Genomic DNA, 23,389 nt, shown 5'->3' with positions numbered 1-23,389 from the left:
AAATAAAAGTGCTTTTATTCCCTTTCATTTTGAAAAGTGTTTTCTTTGCGGTGGGGTAGGTTGGCGAGTGGCATTTTTCCAGGGGATCTGAGTAGAATAAAGTGTTAAATGTGTAGAGTGGTAGAAGGAATAGATTGGTTCCAAACCTAGGTGTTTCTTTGTGCAAGGGCGTTGCTAGCTTACAAGGGCACTTCTGCAACTTCTAATCCTTTTGAAGATCTGATGAGTAAAAGGTGCAAGATTTAAGTGATCTGAAGAGAAACCGGAGTATGGAAAATCTGAATTAAGTGATAAATATGATAGGTGTCCATTGATGATTTGATTTGGGGTTTGATTACCTTGACTTTTTTAGAACTTGAGGCAGACCTAGATATATCCTGCAAGTGTTTCCTGGTCTGTGTGGCTATTTGCAGTATGGCCTGTGGCTTTGTGGCAACCAGTGTTTCCTCCAATCCCTGCTTCAGTGCCTGAGTTCTGAATATTGTCAGCCTTTACTAGTATCCCCTCCTTGGCTAGACTAGGATTCGGGATTATCCAGAGAGCCACGACTTCATGGCCATCTCTCTCAGTCCAAGCTCAGATATTGTAAATATTTAGTATTTCTAGGAGATAAACCTCCTTAGGAAGAAAAGTATGCCACTAGAGAAGATGAAATTCATCTTTGCAAAAATATATATTGTTGACCATTGAAAAAACGCAGAGGTTAGGGTAACCGACTCCCCACACAGTTGAAAATCTGCTTATAACTTTTGACTCCCCGAAAACGTAACTACTAATAGCATTGACCAGAAGCCTTACTGATGACATAAGCAGTTGATTAACACATATTTTGTATGTTATGTGTATATCTACTTATATTTAATGCATTCATGACATCCTAACTTTTTCTTAATTCTTTTGGTATTTCTAGGCTATGTGGTTTATCTGCGGGCTTTTTCAAATTGTCACAAATCTCCAAAAAAAATCTCCCAATATATTTATTTATTGAGAAACATCTGCACATAAGAAGTGGACCTGCGCAGTTCAAATCTGTGTTGTTCAAAGGTCACCTGTAGTACTAGTAGCTTCTGAAAGCCCTGTCCTGGCACTGTGCTTTCACATAGATAACTGTTATCCCAAAGTAGTTTGAGTTTAGGAGTTTGAAGTATAGTGTGATCTTTAAGTTGTTTCAAACAGTATTGAAATAGAGTTGTTGCAGAGATCTGTATTTATCCACAGCATTGGGGCTTTCCAGCTCTCACAGAACCTTCAGCATCCCCAGCGGCCAGTCTTGGCATCTTCGAAGTAAGGAGAGGTGAGAATCCTGTTGCATGGTCAAGGTTTGGCTTGACTTCTTCCTTATGAGTATTTGGGCTTGGAGGGTGGGGAGTGGGGACTGGTGCAGACTGTACTTTTCTGTAGCTTTTCCTGACAAGATACCATATGCTAAAAAACTACTGAAACTTACCCAAAGTCTATAAAGTGGTGAGAGTTGAAGGTGGGATATCCATACTTTCAAGTTCTGCCATGATTCCTCAGTGGGCATTACATGAGCACCTACTTGAAGTTCAGGAAGGTTGAATAGAACCGGAATAATCCTTTATCCTGAGAAATACACATCTTAAGACAATAGGAAGGATCACATTTATTTGGCTTCTGATAAATGCATTTGACCAAGGCCTTTGGGATCTTGGTCACATGCATTTATCAAATTTGGGTTGTGGGTCACCTTTGGGTGGATGGTTAATCCCAGTCTGTCTCCGTTTTACGAGGATCGGGGCTGGCTAAAAAGGTAGACTCTGATGATTGATATCCAGGATGTCAGAGGCTGTTTGTTGAATAACTGAGGTCCAGGCATTTTGCTTGGTGGTGGGATTGTGGTGGTGAACAAGACAGCTGCTGTCCCTGACACCAAAGAGCTTACAAGTTCATGGGCGAGACAGATAGTATTGAAGCAGTCACAAGACCTCTGAGAGTGCTGTAACGAGGTAAGTATATGTGCTTGAGAGTACTTAGAAGGATCTCCAGCCCAGACTGGTGGGTTCAGGGAAGGCTTTTCAGAGGAAGTAACCTACTCAGCTAGAATTAGACGAAGATGTGAAGAAACAAGTGTGAAGGTCAGAGCTTTGTTGAGTTTGAGAAACTGAAGGTCAGTGTGATTGAAACATACAGTACTCAGTGGGCAGGAGACAGGAGAATACAGTGAGAAATTAAGGAGGAAAGGTAAGCAGAAGCCAGGGCCTTATAAGCTCTTAGGATTAAATGGTGGGTAGAAAAAAAGATTAGACTAGGTCAGCAAACTTTTACTGTAAAGGGTCAGATAGTAAATATTTAGTCTTTATGGGTTTGTGTCACAACTGTTTACTCTGCTGCTATAGCACAAAAGCAGCCATAGTAGGAAAATGAGTGAGCATGGCTGTGTTCCAGTAAACTTTATAAAAACAGGTGGCAGCTGGATTTGGCCTGTGGACCAACCACTGGATCAGACCATCATAAAAGCCGTGAGAAGCCATTGAAAGGTTTTAAGAAGTGGACTGATACTAGATGTGTGTTTTAGAAAGTTTGCTTTAATTTTAATGTTCAGTGTTAAGAATGGATTGAAGGGGATAGTACCTGAGGCAGAGAGACCAGTAAGGAGGCTGTGGCAGTTACATGGGTAACATTTTCACCTTTGAGGCAGTGTTTTGACAGTTGAAAATTGAGTATACCTGAATCTTTGCATCTTTGTGTATACTGGTTCTCTTTGCTAATTTCCTGGCCATCTACTTGAGCTTAAAGGATGTCTACCAGAGAAATTGTTGACGATACCAGCTCCTATTTCACAGATTAGAAAAGATGTGGGAAGGACAGATTGGTGTGGAATGAATGAGAAGTTTGGGGGAACGCATTTCTGTTGAAAGTAGTAGTGAATAAATGTAGCCGGGGAGAGATTTTGGTCTTTGGTCTCATAGCTTAATGTTAGTTGCTTTGAATTTCTTGAACTGTACACACGGAGGGGGACCCATTTTCCTAAGCTTCCCAGGGAATTGCCTCATTCTCTATATGTCCTACTTAGTCTTCTTCTTTTCTTGCTTCTAAGAAACTGATGATCTTTTTCTGGTTTTGAGAGTGTCTCCTAGTTGAGTATGATGGTATGTGTCAGGTACAGGGATCAAATAAACTATTTGTTGAGTGTCTGATGAATTGTCTTCCTCTACCTGCAAGCTCCGGTGTGCATTGCTAGAGGTTTCTGATAACAGTGCTTATGTGACCTTGGGCAAATGACTTACCTCTCTGAGTTTAGCTTTTCTATCTGTAAAATGGAACTTAATATGTTGGTTAAAGGATTTAATGAGATGTAAAACTCTTAGCAAGGTGTCCTTAACTTTTGTTATTAACAATATTTTACACAATTTTTTAAAAAGCAGGTAGCAGTTGGGTGACTTGGCCTTTGACTTAGTACATTTGGGGTGCTCCCAGTTGTCATTGTGGCCATGTAATAGAAACCTAGCCCCTGGCAGAGGCAGCCAGCAAACAGGAGGAAATTATAACTAAAGCAAGATGCTGCTCTTCATAATGGAAAATCTTCAGCCAGCAGGAGTCCCATTCGGAATTCCAGAACTTTCTTCAGGGTGGACCTTAGCCCCAGCACCATCAGTGAAGTGAACTGAGTGAGCAGCTACCCGAAAGAAATTCACTGAAGTGTGGCCAGTCATTTTCCTGGTCTGTTGGGGTCGTTTATTAATGTTGCCACCCTTGTAGCTTTGTAAAGTGCCTCTTGAATGCTTTTTATTACTTTTCATCACCACTCTGGGAAGCGGGTCAGGTGGTCAGCATTATTGTCCCTGCTACGCATGTGAGGAAACTGAGGCCCAGGAAGGTTAAGTGTGTTGTCCGAGGTCATGCTGCGAGGTACTGTTAGAGCTGGTGCAGAGTTGCCCCCAGATGAAATTGTGTGAGTTTATTGCTGTGATCTCTCTTCTTTTGAGTGAGAGATATATAGTCATTGCAGAACTGCAATCTAATGCATGTCTTATCCATATCTCCTAGTGTTGATCTGGGTCCCTTTATCCACCTGGTCCTGTTGGGTTTTAATTGATGACTGCTAGGAACAGGCCTGCTGGGAAGCAGATTCCCTTTGGGTCATTGTTTTTAGTCCATCCTCCTTTGGGTCCATTCTTGGGGGAGCCTTGGGTGACGAGAGATTGCTTTGATATGTTCAAAATTGTGCCTTGTGCCCCACAGCTACAGGTAAAATCAAAAGGCGGATAATTTATGGGAGTGTCAGAGCTGGCCGCTGGCACCTCAGGAAGCCATTAGTATGCCTGTTCAGACCCTCTGTGTCCTTGCAATTGATTCCTCTTTGCATGAGCCTGATTTGGGAAGCTGTAGATCTGTGGGTAGTGATTGGATGTGACAGTCCAAACACCGGTCCCTAAATTAATCCTTTTAATAGTATTCTGGCACCAAGGCAATGCTCGCTCACTCTCTGTCTCTAACTGGGGAGGACAGAATGGGGGGGAGGGGGCTAGGAAGAAGGAGAGAGAGAGAAAGAAAAGAAGCTTTTCCTGATTCTTAGGCCCTGCTCTGTTCTGCCGTGTTCTGATTCCAGAGCAGTTGACATCATAATCCATTCAGCAGACATCGCCTCACACTCACTTTGTGCCTGGCCCTGTGCTGGGGATACAGAAATGAATAAAATGTGGTCCTTGCCCTTAAGGATCTATGTTTAGCTCAGTGTTCCTCAGACTTTTTAAACTCATACACTCCTTAGATGGGAAAAGCTAATCTTATACTTTTCTTTAATGCTGCTTGAAATTTTAAACTGGATTCAAGGGTCTGACAAAAAACAAGTGCAAGAAATGATCTCTTCAGGGACTTCCCTGGCGGTCCAGTGGTTGAGGCTCCCTGTGTCCACTGCAGAGGGCATGGGTTTGATCCCTGGTTGGGGAACTAAGGTCCTGCATGCTGCACGGCCAAAGAAAAAAAGAAATGATCTCTTCAAATATGCCTTTTTACACACACATACACCCCTACACCTGCTATCTTCCATCCTTCTCACCTGACTTGCTGAAAATTACTGCTAAGAGGAGAAACAGATAACTAAAATTTTACAATATAGTGAGATAAAAGTTAAACTGTGCTACTGGATCACTTAAGCAATTAACTTTCTGATGAGGTGTCAGAGAAAGCTACTAAAAGGGGAAGATTTGAGCTGGATTTTGAAGAAGGAACAATAGTTTGCCTGGTGAAAATGGAAGTACATTTCAAAACAGAGGGAGCAGCATTTGCCAAGGCACAGATTTGTAAAAGGAAACATCACATTTAGGGGCCTGAGCAAGAGCTGGTTGTCATCCTGCTTCCTGCCAGTTTCTCTGCTTTGTGAGACGGGAAGATTTGCTTCCCTGGAACTGGGTTTGGGAAGAGGCTTTGAGTTCCTTGTGCTGCAGTTGCTTTAATCCAAGACACCGCTTCCTGTTTCCGCTTTCTTTAAAAAATATTTGTTTATTTATTTGGTTGTGCCGGGTCTTAGTTGTGGCTCGCAGGCTCCTTAGTTGTGGCTCGCCGGCTTCTTAGTTGTGGCATATGGGCTCCTTAGTTGCTGCATGCAGGCTCCTTAGTTGTGGCATGCGAACTCTTAGTTGCAGCATGCATGTGGGATCTAGTTCCCTGACCAGGGATGGATCTTGGGCCCCCTGCATTGGGAGTGCAGAGTCTTAACCACTGCGCCACCAGGGAAGTACCCCTGTTTCCACTTTTGTACCCAGGCTGCAATTTGTTTTTCTTATTAGAAACAAATTTGAGTGATTTGGACAGACTTAATTATTGCTATGGTTGAGTTCCTTTTAGTTAAAGTCATACCTTAGCTCAAAAGAAAAACTAAAGTTGATATGCATTGTTAGCCCTATGGCTGATGGGAGAATCAGCCAAGTGGAGAAAGTGGGCCCTTAAATGTGGGAGAGGAGAACAGGGCCCTGAAGAGCTGAGTGCCTCTGAGCCTTAGTGTTCTCATGTGTAAAATGGGAATACTGTTACCTATTTTGCTTGATGGTTGGGAGGCTTAAATGAGATGAAATATGTAAGTCACGACTACAGTGCCTGGCTTGTAGTAGATTTTCACAAAATAGTGTTTCACTTTCCTCTTTCTCATGTATTAGCAATAGCTCCCTTTTGCTGAGAACTTACTATTGTGCAAAGCACTTTGTACATATTGTATGGTCTAACCGAACCCCTAAGAGATAGGTATTTTTGTTACAGCTATTATTACAAAGAGCATGTGGTGGAGGCAGGATTTGAACCTGTGCTTGTCTAATACGGCATTTTAACAACTAGCTGTATGACTCCTTGTTTCTGCTCCAGTTCTCCATTTTGGAAGCAGGGATATAGCAGGTTCTGCGTACCTCCCCTCTGGGGTCAGATGCTGTCTACAAGTGTGGGAGGAGCTTACAGGGATGAGAGTACCATTACCATACACTGCCCTTCCTCCATTTCTATCCTATTTACTATGTGTTGGGAAACTAGCCTTTGCTCCCTCTCGTGTGTGGGGTCACAACTGACGTGCAGGTCTTTGCAAAGAGATGTTTCCCATCCTTGGCCCCTTGAAGGACTTTGCCCAAGCTACTGAATGTGGCTGATGGGTTAGTAAACAGCAGGCAAATCACAAACAGGTACTTCTTTTTCTGTGCTGCCTTGAGTTGCTGAGACAGGCTAATTGAAGGGGAGAGCGAGGCTCCTATGGCCTGTGATGTTGCCATCAGAATTTGGTATTCCTGTAGGTCTTTAGTGACTTCAGTTCTTCTGATAGTTTGGGATTAGCAGCTGCTTCTGATGTTGGACAAGTTCCCCCTAGCCCTGTCTTGGAGCAGAAGCAGCTGAAGCTACAGGTCTAGGGGTTGATGGGTTGTAGAGAGGAGGAGAGTGTTTTGTTGAGGTGAGGACCCAGCTTTAGAGTACTTGCTTGCATTCCACTTTGGGGCCATCAGGAAGTCGTGTAGAGGTTCTAAGCTTTTGTAGGGGTGTCAAGCTTTGTTCTGCCTTAGGCTGAGCCCTCAGGCCCCTGGCCTCCACTTGTGAGGCTACAGAAAAGCTTGGGGGACAAATGCTGGTGTCTGCTCCTTGTGTCAGGGCAGTGGCTGGAGGCTCTGAACTGGGGGTCAGGAGCCGTGGGTTCTCTTCTTACCCTTACTTGCTCTGTGAACCTTGGACTGTCCTTTTCTCTTCCTAGGGCTCATTTTCCCTGGCTTGCTGGACTGTGTCTTCCCTTAGGCTTTCTTTCACCTTTGACAGTCTATGATTTTCACAGAAAGTGCTCTGGCAGTTAAGAATGCATTCATTAGATTGCAAATTATGACTTTTGAAGGCATGCAGTTTATTTATATTTTTCCCAGGTTATTTTTAGCCACCTGAGACAGGGCCTGTGACTGAACGAGTTGCAGACAGGTGTTACCGTGTTCTCTGTGGATGCCTCTGTGGCTTAGGTGTCTGAGCACTTGTGCTACTGCAGGTCAGATTGGAACAGGAACTTCCCCAAGACTGGGAACTGGGTACTCTGTGGCTGTCCCATGTGCTTCTAGTCTGGACCCAGAACCTGCCTCAGTGCCTTGAAGTTTCTCTGGAATGCAACCCTGCCTCCCAGTCTGGCTTTTTTTGGTTTGTTTTTTGGTTTTTTTTTGGCCGCACAAGGAGGCTTGCAGGATCTTAGTTCCCTGACCAGGGATTGAACCCAGGCCCGCGGCAGTGAAAGCACCGAGTCCGAACCACTGGACCTCCAGGGAACTCCCCAGTCTGGCTTTTTATGGAGTGGATTGAACCCAGGGATGGTATAAACCCATACCCTTCCCAGAGATCCCAAGTATATGTGGATGGGGAGATGGGGTGGGAGAGGACCCCATATTTCATGATGGGCTTCTCTTCTTTTCTCTCCCCCAGGCTCCCCTGGCCTGTATGTGGATATTAAAGGATGGCCCCCTCCCTTCGCCCTTCCTTCCCCCCTCCAGTAATGGAAGGCTATAAAATGTCTATTTACCCAAGACGCCAGAATGACTCCTCTGTGGTTCCACTAATCTGGTGATTTGGTGCTTCCCTGGTCTCTCAGGTAAATAGAAATTGAGGCTTTTTATAAAGGCATATTATTTCCCTCATTAAATGTGTGTTTTGGCACATGCGTTATTTACCTGACCGACAGTAATGGCTGCAGAGGAGCCATTGTGTCTGTTGTGTAAATACTCTGCACATCCTCCAGGGGCTGTGGTGCAGGCCTGCTCCTCCAAATCGCGCTGGCCCTGTGGCAATCCCTGTTTTCCCCTCCCCTGCCTCACTGGGGGACTGGTCCCTTTATTTTGAGGAGAGAATCATTCGTTTTCCTCTTTGCCATAGGCTACTTACTACCTTTAATTTGCTAGGAGAAGGAAATGGGTGTCAGAATAAATGTGTGTAAATCTTCATCTCTGGTGAAAGCTGGTGAGGAGATAGATATACACAGAATCATAAACTGTTCCTTTTGAGTTCTGCCCCTCAACTAGATTCTCAAAGTCCTGGCTGATGATATAACGTGTAGACTTATATTCTGCAAACTTGTGACTAAAATATAAAGACATCAATAGAAAGGGGCAATCTCTAAGATGTCAGAGGGTAGACAGGCAAGTGGAGCGCCTCTGCAAGGAGTGCAGGGATATTTCCCGAGCAGGCTCTAGAGGTGGCAGGGATGCCCAGTGAGGGGGCACTGGGCAGGGGCACTTAGGATGGAGACTCCGTGCTTTGAGGGCTGCCAGAGGAGAGTGTGCAGCCTACCCTCTGTGGCAGTACGGGGAGATGGCTCCCTCACATACTGTTCTCTGTTTCTTTTTTTTTTTAAACAACATTGCATGTGGTTAAAAAAAAATTTTTTTTTTTAAGTTTGAAATAGGCCAAATTTACATAAAAGTTGGAAGTAGGGTACAAAGAATTTTTTTCCTGAACCATTTGTGAGTTAAGTTGCCGACCTAACACCCCATCACCCTAAATACTTTGCGTGCATTTCCTATGTGCAAGGACATTTTCCTACCTAACCATAACACGACCATCAAAATTAACATTCATATGTTACCTCCATCTAATCCTCAAACCCCATTCAAGTTTTGCCAGTTGTCCCAGTAATGTTCTTTGCAGCAAAATGATCCAGTTCAGAATCGTGCATTGCATTTAGTTACCAAGTCTCTCATCTCCTATAGACTTTTCTCACTAAACGTTCCTTGAGATTCATGATCTTGATACTTTTGAAGATTACAGGCTGGTTATTGTGTAGACTGTCCCTCATTCAGGGTTTGTCTGATATTTTCTCATGATTAGATTCAGGTTATGCATCTTCAACAGGAGTATCACAGAAATGATGCTTTGTTTTTCTCCTTGCATCCTATCATGTGATGTAAGATTTTGATTAATCCCATTATTGATGATGTTCATTTTGCTCACTTGATTAAGATGATGTCTGCCAGGCTTCTCCATTGTAAACTTATTCCCTGTTATAATTAATAAGCAATCTGTGGGGAGATACTTTGAAACTATGTGAAATCCCTTACCAAACTTTAGTTTTTAAAATTTATTTACTTATTTATGTATTTATTTTTATCTTTATGGCCTCATGGTTTCCTTTTTTATTCAGTGCATTATAATCCATTAATATCATTATTTACTTGCCAGTGGGAGCCCCTTCAAGCTGGTTTCTGCATTCTTTTGAGCATTTCCTTGCTTTCTGGCACAACAGGCTCATCTTGTACTTTCTCTGCCACAGCCCTGGAATCAGCCAGTTCTCCAAAGAGCTCTAGTTCTTTCAGTGGAGAATGTTGTTTAGAAGGCGGCTAGGTGCTAGATGTGCACACTGCTATCAGAGTGTTGCTGCTCCCTGGCCCTTCAGTAAACAGAGCTAGAAAATATATATACTTGTGTCTATATATTTGTGTATTGATATATACTCATCTTCATATGTACATCTAGCTTTATTTATTAAAATATATTTATTTTTGGCTGCATTGGGTCTTTCTTGCTGAATGCAGGCTTTCTCTAGTTGTGGCGAGCAGGGGCTACTCTTCATTGCGGTGCACAGGCTTCTCATTACAGTGGCTTCTCTTGTGGAGCACGAGATCTAGGCACACAGGCCTCAGCACTTGTGGCATGCGGGCTCAGTAGTTGTGGCTCGCAGGCTCTAGAGCGCAGGCTCAGTAGTTGTGGCTCACAGGCTCTAGAGTGCAGGCTCAGTAGTTTGTGACGCACGGGCTTAGTTGCTCCGTGTCATGTGGGAATCTTCCCGGATCAGGGCTCAAACCCATGTCCCCAGGCAGGTGGATTCTTAACCACTGCGCCACCAGGGAAGCCCTAGCTTTATTTTTATATATTATATATATATCAGAAACCATGAGTTCACACTCCAATTCCAATTTGACACCACAGATGTTTTTCCCTTTCCATGTTTTAATTCCATCCTCTAACAGTGAGAAACCTGGTCCCATTACCCTTAACATATGCCCTTTTTTGGTCAATCCCTCTGTATGTAACTAACCTCCCGTTGTTGCCACTGCCCTTTCCCCCTCTTGGGTACTCTTTTACCCTGCCTGGGAGTCCCCACATCAGGCTGCGGCTCCTTCTCCGCCAACAGATGCCCTTCATACCCCACTAGGGCTGTGGCATGCTGCATCACACCTTCCTGCCTCTGTATGGATGCCTCCTCACCCAACTTGGGCTCTGATACTCCCTCCCAGACCCTTCTGCTCCTCCCACTTCAACTGATGTAGACCCTACTTTCCTCTGCCACAACTAATGGCTCTAAAGCCATTAGATTGAATTTTTCAGGAAGGGGAGAAGAGCTGCCCTCTGTTTCTTGACTTGAGTTGAACTTTTTTTTTTTTAAATATAAGGGAAGTATGGAACCCAGTGACTGCTGATATGTGGAAGCCTGGTCTCCTAATGTCTGCTCTCAAGACTTTTTACAAGAGAGAAGCTTTTTTATGTGGGTGAAATCAGATGAGAAAGCAAGGCCTGCAGGCATGAGGACCTCTGGCCATCAGTGTGTTGTCCATGGGAGGGAATAGGGCATATATAGTATGTAGTATGGGGGGGTCTAGAGCAATCTGGGGGTGCAGGAGACACCTGTTACTCTCTGAGGTTGCCTTATGCATTGGATTTATAGGCCCAAAGTATGGGGGTCCAGGCTTGGCCAGGTGGGTATAGCCCAATAGGATAGTAGTAGTAATAATAGTCAGCTTATATTTATTGAGCCCTATGTACCAGACCCTGCTCTTACAGCTTTACATATGTCCTCTCATTTCACTCTCGCTTAAGGAGCAGGAGCTGCTATTGTCATTTTACAGGTGAGGAATTGAAGAACAGAGCTTGCCCAAGGTGCCATGGCAAATAAGTGGTAAAACCAGGATTCAAACCCAGAAGCCCTCCTTAATCATGACGATTAATTGCCTGTAGTATTTGGCAGATGGAGTCTGATTGACTCAAAACACTTTATACACTATATATACACATTGGAAAACATTAAGACTTTCAAAAGTCCTTATGCATGACCTGACTTTGAGAGGTTAGAGAAGAGTTCTAAGGCCCTGAGGGACTTTGGATTCAAACTAGAACGTGTAATCTGAGCAGACTGGTGTCTCCCATCTCAGCAAGGCTTCCAGTACCGTTCAGGAGTAGGTGACGTGAAGAGTTATTTTGCATTCCGGCTTTCAGAAGGATGTTGGCCCGTTTGCCTTTCCAAGGAATTCCATAATGAAACTCAAGCCAACCTTTGTCTATCCCAGGCTGCGGAGTTTGGCTGCGTTTTTGGAGAGGCTGTAGGCCACGGTGAAAACAAGCACTACGCTTGTGCTAGAATCATGAAGAACTTAAAATACTTCTTGGTCTTTGTTCCATATGGAACTTCACTCTAGGAACAGGGAAATTGAGGACCCACACCAGCACGTATCCTAATAAATATGCAGGCAAGTTACTGTAGGTCATTCCTTGAGTCCCGGGAGAGCCGGGGTGAGAAGTGATACTTGGTATGGTCCATGTCCGCTCGGGTGGTAGTGACCTTGTTGCCACTGGTGTGCTCTGGACTTCCCAGGCTGCCAGCCTCCTCCACGCTGCAGAAGGGAGGGAGTACCCATTGCAGTCTCTCAGAGGCAAGCTTTTGGCTCCGTCTGACTGGGGCTTCAGAAAGCTTAAACTGTGGCCATTTCCATATTGAGCAGCATGATTTCTTGTTTGACTTCGAGGATTAAAGTTGAGGGAATTTGAGTGTTGGGTATGAAATGGGAAAAACACAAAATTTCTGCTTTATTCCTGCTTCTTTTTTTTTTTTAAAGGAAGCTTGAGTTATTCGTGGGTAAAACTTAGGCTTTGATTTTTATATTTCGTTAGTCCTCTAAGGAGCAGACATTCTGCATATTTAAAGGGAAAACTTGAAAAGTGATTTGGATTTTTTTTTTTTTTTGCACATGTACACTCAGAAAACTTTACTAGACTTTTAGCAATGCTCCCATTACCACCACATCTGGGTTTTCTCTTTTTCTTCCCTATTTAAAAAAAGTCCTGCAGTCATTCAAGGCCTCTAGTAGAGAGTTAGTCTAAAGGCAGCTGAGGAAGGCCCGAGGCTGTTGGCAGCTGTGCTCTGCAAGCTTCGTTCATTCCCCCAGGTGCCACTTACTGGCTGGGGGCTGGGGAATCACCAGAGTATGGTGAGCAAGTTCCCTGTGATGGGCTCTGCTCCTTTCCCATTGGGAGAAGGGAGGAGGGCATGTGGAGACATCAAGATACAGACAAGAAAGCCAGGGACAATGGCTGGGAATGGAGCTGAGGAGAGAGTCCTGGGCATTTCCTGCTGTTTGTCTGAGTCTACTTAGCTCCCAGGACTGATTGTGCAACCGGGGCACCCCGGGTTACTTTGGGAAACTTAGCTTTAATGTTAACTGTTGCCACCTGAGAAGTGACCACAGAATTTTTCTCTCTCTCTTTTGAACGTTAGAGCTCCACTTAAAGATCAAGGCCAGTGCTGCATCTTGTTTTGAGAATGGTCTGGGAGACTCAGAGCTGTTATAATGCTGTGGAGGCCAGTATTAAGGGTCTTGAACTTCAGTAACGAATACTGGGATTTAGAAAAGGGGCACAGAAACACTGGGGAGTGGTTCATGTTCTGTGAATATTCCTGAAGACTAGGTGGAACAGGGCCACGGTGGGAGGGAGTAACCCAGACTCTCTGTTCTTTTTTTTTTTTTCTTTTTCTTTCTTTCTTTTTTTTTTCTTTTAAACTTTCCTCCCCTAAGTTTTAGATGCTTCTGGATGTTCAATGCTAGCACCTTTACAGACTGGAGCAGCTCGATTTTCTTCATATTTACTTTCAAGAGCAAGAAAAGTGCTGGGCTCCCACTTATTTTCTCCCTGTGGTGTTCCGGAGTTCTGCTCCATATCCACCAGAAAGCTGGCGGCCCACAGCTTTGGCGCATCCATGGCGGCAATGATGTCCTTCCCTCCCCAGAGGTATCACTACTTTTTAGTGCTGGACTTTGAGGCCACGTGTGACAAGCCGCAGATTCATCCTCAGGTAACTGTTGCATCATTGCTTCAGCAAAGATGGGGTGGGCAAGGAGGGAGGGAGGATAGACTTGCTTTCTGGGACCCAGAGGAAGTTTCTCATGTCTTCTTGGCTTTTAGCTACTCATCTGGAGTTCCTGCCTAAGAAGCAGGACTTGACTCAGGCATCCTAGGGTAAGGTAGACCTGAGAGGTCTTTGTAGAGAACTGGGCACACTGTTTCTCTCTGGTCTCAGCCTTTGGGAATCAAAATGTTTCCTTCTGTCCCATCCTTCCTCTCTCCTTTCCCTTCCCTCCTTCCTTCTCCTGCTACTGCTGCATGTTCTTTTAAGGAATACTGTGTTAGCCTCCAAAATGGCCCCCAACGATCCTTACGTCCTGATATTCCCACCTTTGGTAGTTCCCCCCTCCTACAATGAGTGAGAACTAGCCCTGCATAACCAACAGAGTATAGTGGAAGAGACATTGCGTGACTTCTGAGGCTAAGTCATAAAAAGCATCACAGTCCACCTTGCTTTTTTGGATCTGTTGCTATGGAAGATGCCAGCCACCATGCTTTGAGGATATTCAAGCAGCCCTGGCGAGAGGCACATGTGTACCGGAACTGAGGCTCTTAGCTAAAAGCCAGTACCAACTTGCTGGTCATGTTTCTTGGCACTGTCTTGGAGGTGACTCTGCTACCCCCATCAAGCCTTCAGATAACTACAGCCCCAGTGGACATCAGACGTCAACCTCAGGAGAGACCCTGAGCTAGACTGACCAGCCGAGCCACTCCTGAATTCCTGGCTCATCAGAGCTGTGGGAGATAATAAATGATTATTGATGTTTTAAGCCACTAAGTTTTGGGATGATTTGTTATACAGCATTAGATAACCTGAACAACCATTGCTGGTCTGTTGGAAAGGAAAATTTCTTTGCTTGCATTTTTTTCTTAGTTACCAACTGTGTTCGGAGATCTTTTACCTTTTGAGGTAGTGCTGCTAAGAAGCTTGGATAAGCAGCAGAGAGACACGTGTGCTAGCTGATATTGGATTGCTTGGTGTTTGCTTTGGGGGCCTGATTGGGGGCCGATGTGGCAGTGCCTTGTAGTGTGGGGCCTTGGGTATGCCTGACTCTAGGACTGGAACTCTTCCCTGTAGGGCTGGATTATCAGGTGGGTAATTTGGGGGTGTGTAGACATGTGGGTCTGGGAGTAGCTTTCAGTAGTAAGAGGAGGAGAAGAGGATTGTAGCAGCAGGCACTTGGGAGACAGGGAGGTCCATTCAGAGGTAAACTGGGTTCATTTCTCATGGTTGGTTTCTTTTTTCCAGGGAGGGGTTCTATCTTTAGGTTAGTAGATTATTTTCCATAAAGCAGATACCACAACCCTTTTGCCTTTCCCTTTCTCCTTTCCTGTTTGTTCCCTATTCTCAAAGTAGTGGTGTGCCTTTGGGGGAGGATTGGAATCAGGCCTGCTGAGGCTTGGGAAGACAGGCGCTGGATGAGGAGAGCTTCCTAGGGGAAGGAACTTCATGTGAAAGGGAAGACGGCTTGGGGGCAGCCTGAGCCACACTTTCTTTCTCAGCCTCTTGCTCCTACCTGTGCTGTAGGGTGGTCTTCTCCACCTCCCCAAACTACTGGAGATTCTGTGGTGGGTGTACCTGGGTGGTGGGTGGGAGTTTTGGTTATGTAGATTCTCTTGGGTTGAGAATCAGGGAGCCATACCCCAGTATGCCATATTATTTCCCTTGCTGATGATTTCAGTTGCTGAGCAAGCCTTAGTAGGACCTGAGTCTAAAACCTAACACGTTGCTACTGCATAGGATTCATCCCTGTTCTGAAGCCTCATGATTGCCTGGCACCTTCTTGATGACATTTCCTGCTTTCTGCTTCCTGGCACATGCCTATGTATATTTGTTTCTGAACTTTTCAGTTAGATTATAAGCTGAGATAATTATGTGGCTCTGTTCTCTTGTCCTACAGAGGGTCCTGCCAATGTTACTGAAGGTGAAACTTGATTCATGTCTCGGTTTGGTCTGTTAGTATCACCTTTCATCTCTCTGTCAAGGGCACTGTGCTTTTAATTTTTTGTTTTTTTTATTTATCTATTGCAATGCTGAAGATATAATGCATACAGATTTAAATCACTTGTATCACCAACTTCCTTCCTAGACTTAGGCACCAGGGCCTTTTAGACCTAGCCTGAGGTTGGACTTCCTGCTTTTTACCAGGGTCTGAGCCTGATTAAAGTTTATCTCCAGAATCAATGAACCCTGATGATGTGATTCCAAGGGCACTTAAGGAATTGGCTGTCCTGGTTCATTATTAGCAAAGCATTAGCTGTTACTTTAGAGAACTCAGGAAGAAGCATTTGCTGTCTTGCTTATCTTTAAAAGGCAAATACGAATGATCTTGGAAATTATAGACCCGTTAGTTTACTGTGATTCCAAAGAAGATACTTGACCTGATCGTCAGATAATCAATCAGCAAACAGCTAGAAGAGCATAGGGTACTGAGTAATAACTTATATGGGTTTGTGAAGAAGAGCAAATCCTGTCAGATCAATCTAACTCCTTGCTGTGACATAGTGATGGATTTGAGTGGATCTAGGGCAAGTGATGAATGTAATGCATCTCTACTTCATTAAGCCTCTACAATGCTGTGATCAACAGGTAAGAAGGTGAGTTTGGGGCCAGACAGCTCTGTTGTTGAACTACCCACTGGACCACTCTCAGGAAAGGGATGGGCAGCTTAGAAGTGACTTGAGACTTATTGTTATTGGCAGCTTAAAGCTCCCCCCGCCAACCCCACTTTCTTTTAAAAAAAACCCTTCCCTAAAGTTTGCATGTAGCAGGGTCCTGAAAGGATTCAGAGAAAGGTTGGAGGATGGATTGGAGAAGTTGTCAGTCCCAGATAGGATAGTGTCCTTCCACTGAGGTCCTCATAGGTCAGGTTCTCATTATAGCCTCTATTGTTTAGATCTTTTGGTCAACAAGGGCAGTGGAGAAATTGGAAAAGCTCAGGATAAGAGGAACAAAAATTAGGGAGCTCAGCTTGGTGCTCTGTGATGACCTAGATGGGGGGGAAGGGGGAAAGGGAGGTCCAAGAGGGAGGGGATATAGGTATACATATAGCTGATTCACTTCATTGTACAGCAGAAACTAACACAACATTGTAAAGCAATTTTACTCCAATAAAAAATAAAAAAAGAGGAACAAAAATTATTAGAGGCACAAAAATAAGACTTGGAAAGAAGAGAAACTGAATATGGTTTTAGTGACTGATTTCTTGTCCAGACTTGGAAGGAGTTGTTCCAAGGAGTATGATAATAACTTGCTCTTCATTTTAATAAGGACAAAAAAAGAATATAAGTGGAAGCAGGAAAGATTGAGATTTGAGATGAGAATGAACTTCTAGAAGAGACAGTAAAAGGACTAGAATATGGTGTGCAGGTTAGATCAGCCCTACCTAGCTCTCTCAGAACCTCTTGATGGCTGTCCACTTGACAGAGATACTTTGTGGACAAGATCTGTGTGCCTCCTGGGGGTGTGCTTGGACTGTGAATCAGAACCACCCCGGCTCCCCTGCTGCCTGGCTCCCAAGAGTTGAACACTTGAACACAGTGCACTTCTGATTCTTTTGGGAGTGTGTCATACTCCTCAGTTGCATAGGAGGCAGGAACAAGTTTTGGGCCAGGGCCTCTCTGGAGGCTCGGCATGGGGTTCATTTCTCTCATCTGTGTCTGCTATTCAGAAATCCCTGAGTCAGCTTGTTGGGACTATCCAAAAGGAATGCCACCATGCAAACTGACAGGTGCAAGCTCTGTTGTACTTGAGTAACAATATTGGTTGTAAACATGGTAAAACATCTGGTATTTCCCATTTGTCGTAATTTTTGCTGTTTATTTTTGTACTCTGTTCAGCTCACTGAAACTGGAGTGGTTGGTTTGCCAGTAACAGGCTTTCACCTTTCTGGTATTTGCACTCATTTTGTTTTACACATTTTGATTCAGATTAACATGACAGGTATTGGTTGAACATGAGACCGTTTTTCGTTTGAAAATATTTTTTCACTTAAATGTTAACTTAGGTGGATTAAAATGTTTTCGAGACTCAAAATTTGAGGAATACAGTTCCTTTCTTGCTTTAGGAATTGTTTCCTGATATGGAAGTAGGTTTTTATCTGGTTCGGAGAATCGTGGCTGCTTTGTCCTCGGCAGCAGGAGTTCATGTTGCTCATTTTGGTGTGGGTGTGCATCGAATGCTGGTGGCTGTGACCCCGAAGCCCAGGGAGCAGCCTGAAAGCTTTGGTGGGAACTTTAATTGTGCAGCTTTAACCTGGGGGCAAGTTCTCTCACCACCTCAGTGTTCAGAAAAGACCAAAGCAAATGTAAGTGAGGAAAATGAGGTGTAGGCCACAGCATGCGGGGAGGAGGAAGTAACCTCAGCTGTCCAGATGGCCAGGGAGGGGCGGCCCGGCGCTCCTGTCTGGGAGCACATGTCCTGGCTGCCGCCTCCCCTCCCTCCCTGAGTTCGTCCATCAGACTCCATCAGGCTCCGAGGTACAGCCTTTTTCTCACTGCTCTGCAGCAGCCCCGGTGACTGTTTTCCTTCTCATCTGTATTTAAGTGCCCACAACTTTGGAGAAAAATGACCTTTGGGGTTGAGGTTTTCTAGTGTTTGGTCTTTGTCCACAGGGGCTTTTTTTTTTTTAAGGAAACCTTGAAGAATCTCCATCTGCATTTTGAGTTAGAACTATGAGTAAAGGCGTTTCTTTTTTATAGAAAATTGTCCAGATGCCGGGTTATTTTGGGAGGGCAGGGTGGGGGGAGGGTTGGTGGTGACAGGAGAAGGGATAAAATAGAAGAGAGGCATTTGGAGGATTTCAGTATGACTTGAAGCTGGCTCCTCATCATTAGTCTTTTGTGAGAGAGACATTTTGGAAAACTTCACAGGAAATTGGTTAAGATCCCCACAAATCACACTGTATTGATTCCCTTCTCCCTTCAAGGCTGAGAGGCAGGAGCCCCCTACCCCCTACTCTCCCCCCACCTGATACACACACATTGCTCTTTGCTCCATATTCGGCTTCTTCCCCTCCGCTCTTGGTTCCTGTACTTTGCAAGTGGATGGAAAGGCCATTCCCTAGAGAAAGAGCTCACCCTTCCCTCCCCATTCACTTGTCTCGGTCTAGGTTCCTCCAAGGGGTCGGGGTCGGGTCAAGCTTTTTTGTGTGTGTGTGTGTGTATGTGGTACGCTGGCCTCTCACCGCTGTGGCCTCTCCCGTTGCGGAGCACAGGCTCCGGACGCGTAGGCCCAGCGGCCATGGCTCACGGGCGCAGCTGCTCCGCGGCATCCCCCCGGACCGGGGCACGATCCCGCGTCCCCTGCATCAGCAGGCGGACTCTCAACCACTGCGCCACCAGGGAAGGCCCCGGGTCAGGCTTTTTAGCGGAGGACCCAGTTGTAGGGTGGTGGTCCGTCTGCCTGTGGTCATTCAGCCCCGCCCCTTCTTCTGTACAGACAGGCCAAGGCGCTGACGCTATTCTTCTAAACTGGGAAATGAAATGCAAAACCGACGTTAATGTAACAGTATGGTTGAGATTAAATGCACCAAAATCAGGAAATTCAAAGTTATGCTTCCCACAGCAACTATAACTCAGCCTCATCTGGTGTGTGTAGTATTTTGTGTTAGTGTGGATGGTGTTATATGTTAAGACATTAAAGTTAACACCATAAGCAGAGCACAAAATGCTTGAGGGGGCTGAGTTATGATGACTGTGTGAGCCGTAAGTGTTCTTGCATAGGCTCTCGACTCCTGGAATAATTTTTCCCCTGCCCATCAGACCAATTATTGCCTTTCTTATCTCTGCTTTAACACATCTCTTCTTTCAGGGTCATTGTAAGAGAATTCCTCTATCGGTGGCCAGTAATGGGTGGGCATGGGGCAGCCCACTAGGCCCTTTTGTCCTTTTTGTTGCTGCTTCCATAAATGTGGTGCCTCCCCCACCCCTTCCTGAACCCCCTCCACAGGCTGCAGTTTCCTGGTGGTCCCTCATAGGGATGGGCCTCCCCTGGCTCTCACTGTGGCTCCTCACTAGTGCTCCCTGAGTGGGACAAGCATTTGCCCCATTTGCCGTGTCCGGAACTTGACCCTGTTGTAACTTCATGTGAAAGCCGAACGGCCCTTCTTTATTTGGAGCAGACACAGCAATGTAAAAGTAAAATACACATGTCGGGGAGTGGAGCACTGGTGCATGGTGGTGCTGCCACGTGTGTTTGGCATAGCAGGGGTACGATCGAAGTGGGTTTATTTGCTATATTCAGTCTGCTTCTCTCCCTTCCCCAGGGTTTACACCTTTAAGCTGCCATAGTGTGTAGTTAGGCTATGGAGTTGCCTTGGGGTGGGACCAAGGAACTTTCTTTGGGGAGCGCTGGGTCACCGTAACAAAGTCACCACGTAATTTAGTGCAAATCAGAAGACATTTCCCCCAGCCTCTTATTATCCGGTGGCCTCTCCAGGGCTGAGACAGCAGTTGGAATGCAGATTTTGTTAGACATGGAGCTAAGGTTGATGGTGGGGAAGAACTCTACAGAATAGGGCCATTGATAAATGGTGAATGAAATTAGGGACTGTTAAACAGTGACACTGAGCTGCCTTTTAAGGTTTTTGTTGGACATGACAAAACCAACCAGGTCAGTAAAGGAATGGGGAGGACTTCATGGTAGCCACCTTAGAGGCAACAAAAAGGCCTCCTTTTACTCTTTGGATGACAACTTCAAGCTCTATGTTAGATGCTGGGGCATAAAGACAAGAAATGATCCCTGCCCTCAAGGAGCTCGTAGTCGAGGAGGGTAGACAGCCGCGTAACTGCTGTGAAGCAGCGTGATAAGTACCGTGGCCTGGGTGAGTACTCAGTACAGTGGGCGCATAGAGGAGGGGACTGGTCAGCCCTGCTCACGGGTGGGGAAGGGGTTGCACAGCTTCCTGTTAAGGGAAAGTCAGGAGGCCGAGAGGGCCAAGTGGGCTGGAGGACTCTCAGAATTGCTGCAGCAGGAATGAAAGAAGGCACTCACAGAGTAAGCCAGGACCAACTGAATGAAGTCTGAAAAACCTGACCTGCATTGCAAGCTTGTTTGTGCACGAACGTTGAAAATGAGGAAGAGGGAGAATGAAGACTTTGAACCCGGCAATTTTTTTTTTTGCCATGCCGAGCGTCTTGCAGGATCTTAGTTCCTGGACCAGGGCTCGAACCCGGGCCCACAGCAGTGAAAGCACCAAATCCTAACCCCTGGACCACTAGGGAATTCTCAGAACCCGGCAAACTATTTCACTGTTTGGCTAGTAGGATGGTCTATATCGGTGATACGGTATTTCTCACGTTCAAGCAGAACATCTTATTGGGATGCCGCAAGTGAGAGTACAGAGGCTACAAGAGGTTTAAGAGAATTTTAGCTGGTAACGTGTGGACCAAAAGGGTGAGGATCAAGATAGAAATATGTGAGCTGAGGCCCTGAGGCGTTGTCAGGGAGCTGCCCCTGAAGGTAGCACTGGGCTGGGCTGCAAGGTCTCCAGGGAGAGAGGCAAGGGCTAGGGAATGACCTGACAGCCGCTCCGCCCGCCAAGTACTGGCAGTTTGGGTCTGGATCTGCTAGGCATCCCTTGGGAAGACCTCCTTCCGTAGATCAGGGAGGTTTATACCCTTCAAACAGATAAACGGCCTGCTGACTAACATTGAGAAACAGAAGGAAGGAGGGAAGGATTAATGAAGAGGCAGGAGAGCCTGGATGAGAAGAGATTTGCTACAGTGGAGGTGACTGGAGGGGGTGGGAGGTGGGGACGAGCTCTCCCTCAGAGCAGGAGCAACAGGTAACACAGCCACAGAAAGAAAACCAGTTAGGTCGGGAAGGGAGGAGGGGGAATGCAACCCAGAGGAGCGTTTAGGGTTGGTCCATGGGCTTCACTTCTGCCCCCATCCTGTTTTGTTTTTCCTCTCCCCTCTGTTGATTACATTTCTTACTTTGTAGACTGAAATCAGTTGTCTGACATGAGGAAACTGATATTAGGAGATGCTTCCTCCATCTCTGTGTCTTGTTGGGAAAAAGGGTCCTGCATCATTTTGATTAAGATGCCATTGGAATGATTATTTTTTATTCCCTTATCCTGGGTGTTCACAATACTTAAAAAGCCGCCACAGTCATGCATTTATGTGATGAGGTTTGAGCTCTAGCTGTGAAAACTGAGTCATTGCCTAAAAGCCTGAAACAAGAGTGTTCCCAGATTGACACTAGCCCCGCAGGCTGGCAGGTCTGCAGCGGAAGGGTGAGCAGGTTAGGACAGGCAGAGAAGGTTTGCATGTGTTGAGTGCTACCACAGGCAAAGCGGGATTAGGTGCTGGGAGAATCAGAAAGGAGGGAGGTAGACTCTGGAGGGGGAGTCAAACATCAGGGAAGCCCCTAAGCTGAAGTGAAGGTGCCTTGGAACGGGCTGCTGTTTAGGCCCTGCACCTGCCTGTAGCTGGCCAGTGGGAGATCTTGGTCTGTGTTAGCAAACATCTGTTGCATGGGCTCCACTTCTGTTCCAGTGCTATGGTCTAGTCCTGGGGAGGCCCTTCCAGCCATGGGCTCGTCTGAAGGCTAAATGCTGGCAGAGGCTCTCACTGGAAGATGCCGATGTTGCTGAAAGGAGCAGAAGTGCAGAGTCCACAGTAAGGTTGGGGGCAAAATTGGTGACCCAGAAAAGGAAGTGTGAATGTATTGTTGAGTGGAAGAGAGGAAACAGAAATAGATATCATAAGCCAGAGTTCATGGGAATGGAGGGAAAAGTGTTCAAGGGGTTAAACATGGGCAGAGGGAAACTGGTTAGGAGGCATTACTTGAAAGTGGGTTAGTGGGTTGGACTAAGGTGGTGATGGTGGGAATGGAGAGGAGTTATGTGTTGTAGCCCTTAGATGTGCTGGGAAAGAAACAAGCTTGAGAACTGTGCTCTTAAGTAGCTCATAGCTTTTTTGGGTACTTGTGGGCTCTGGTAGTCAGTGGTGCCAAGAGATTTGGTAAGGAGTGGAGAGCGAAACCTATGGTTGTCGTAAGTGGAGTGCTCTGCGCTGAAGGTCCATGTCAGGTACACCTGACATAGGTCAGCTTCTTAGTGGTGATGTAGGCCGTTACTCCTCTAGGGTCTGTTTGATGAACTGTTTGGCCATTGGCCTTTGGGAGGTAGGTAGTGATGGTTGGGTAGATAGGACGATAACTGGCTGAAAAGCTTGGAATCTTGCTCTCCACAAGTGTGATACAAACTGAGGGCCATGGTTTGAGATTGCGATGTCTGAAATGGAGTTCAGGGACTCTGTATTGTTCACTGTCCACCCCCACCCCACCCCCAGCACTTGCAGATTTGAATGAAGGCCAACTGCTCAGCTGAAAGGGATTGGTAGTTAGTTGGGGTTGGAGGAGGCTGGGACTGATGAGTGGGAGGAAACATGCCATTTTGATAAGGTCTGCTTTCACTAGAGAGGTAACATGACTAGAGGGACAGTGCTAGGGGAAGGCCTTAAAGGAAGTTCATGGCGATGGTGTGGAGTGTGGTGAGGCATCTCCAGCTTGGGGTCTCAGGATATCGTAGGAATTGCTGTGATCCCGCTTTACATCCATGGCCAGTGTTAGGCCTTTCTCAGGACCAGGGGCAGAAAAATAGCTCCTGGCTTATGTCTGTAATGAGAGGTCTTCCTTGGAGACCTAGGTATCCAGTCCTGCTTTTTGGTTCATTTGTACAGAAGGAAGGTGTTTTTTTTGGAGAGAATAGTATGATGAGTGCTCTGTTGGGTAGCTGATGCCCTGGGTCTTGACGGCATTCTTAAAGGGAGCAGGCATTGCTGTGGCAGGAAGACCTCTTGCTGGCTTTCT

General features: G+C 45.7%; 1 protein-coding gene across 5 annotated transcripts in view; it reads left to right on the top strand.

Annotated features, from left to right (window-relative positions):
- ERI3 (ERI1 exoribonuclease family member 3) overlaps window positions 1-23,389 on the top strand; it is a 129,055-nt gene that overhangs the window by 1,481 nt on the left and 104,185 nt on the right. For 3 of the 5 annotated variants that reach the window (XM_060021195.1, XM_060021213.2, XM_069541024.1), the window contains 2 exons: window positions 1,219-1,294; window positions 13,242-13,519. In XM_060021195.1, the coding sequence (XP_059877178.1) occupies window positions 1,219-1,294; window positions 13,242-13,519 (354 nt within the window). Of the gene's footprint in view, window positions 1-1,218; window positions 1,295-13,076; window positions 13,520-23,389 lie in introns of those variants that run through there. The other 2 variants (XM_060021216.2, XM_060021204.1) reach the window with 2 other exon arrangements.

Source organism: Delphinus delphis, chromosome 1, assembly GCF_949987515.2.
Source record: "Delphinus delphis chromosome 1, mDelDel1.2, whole genome shotgun sequence".
Lineage (NCBI taxonomy): Eukaryota > Metazoa > Chordata > Mammalia > Artiodactyla > Delphinidae > Delphinus > Delphinus delphis.
This window is presented reverse-complemented; position numbering and strand designations above follow the sequence as displayed.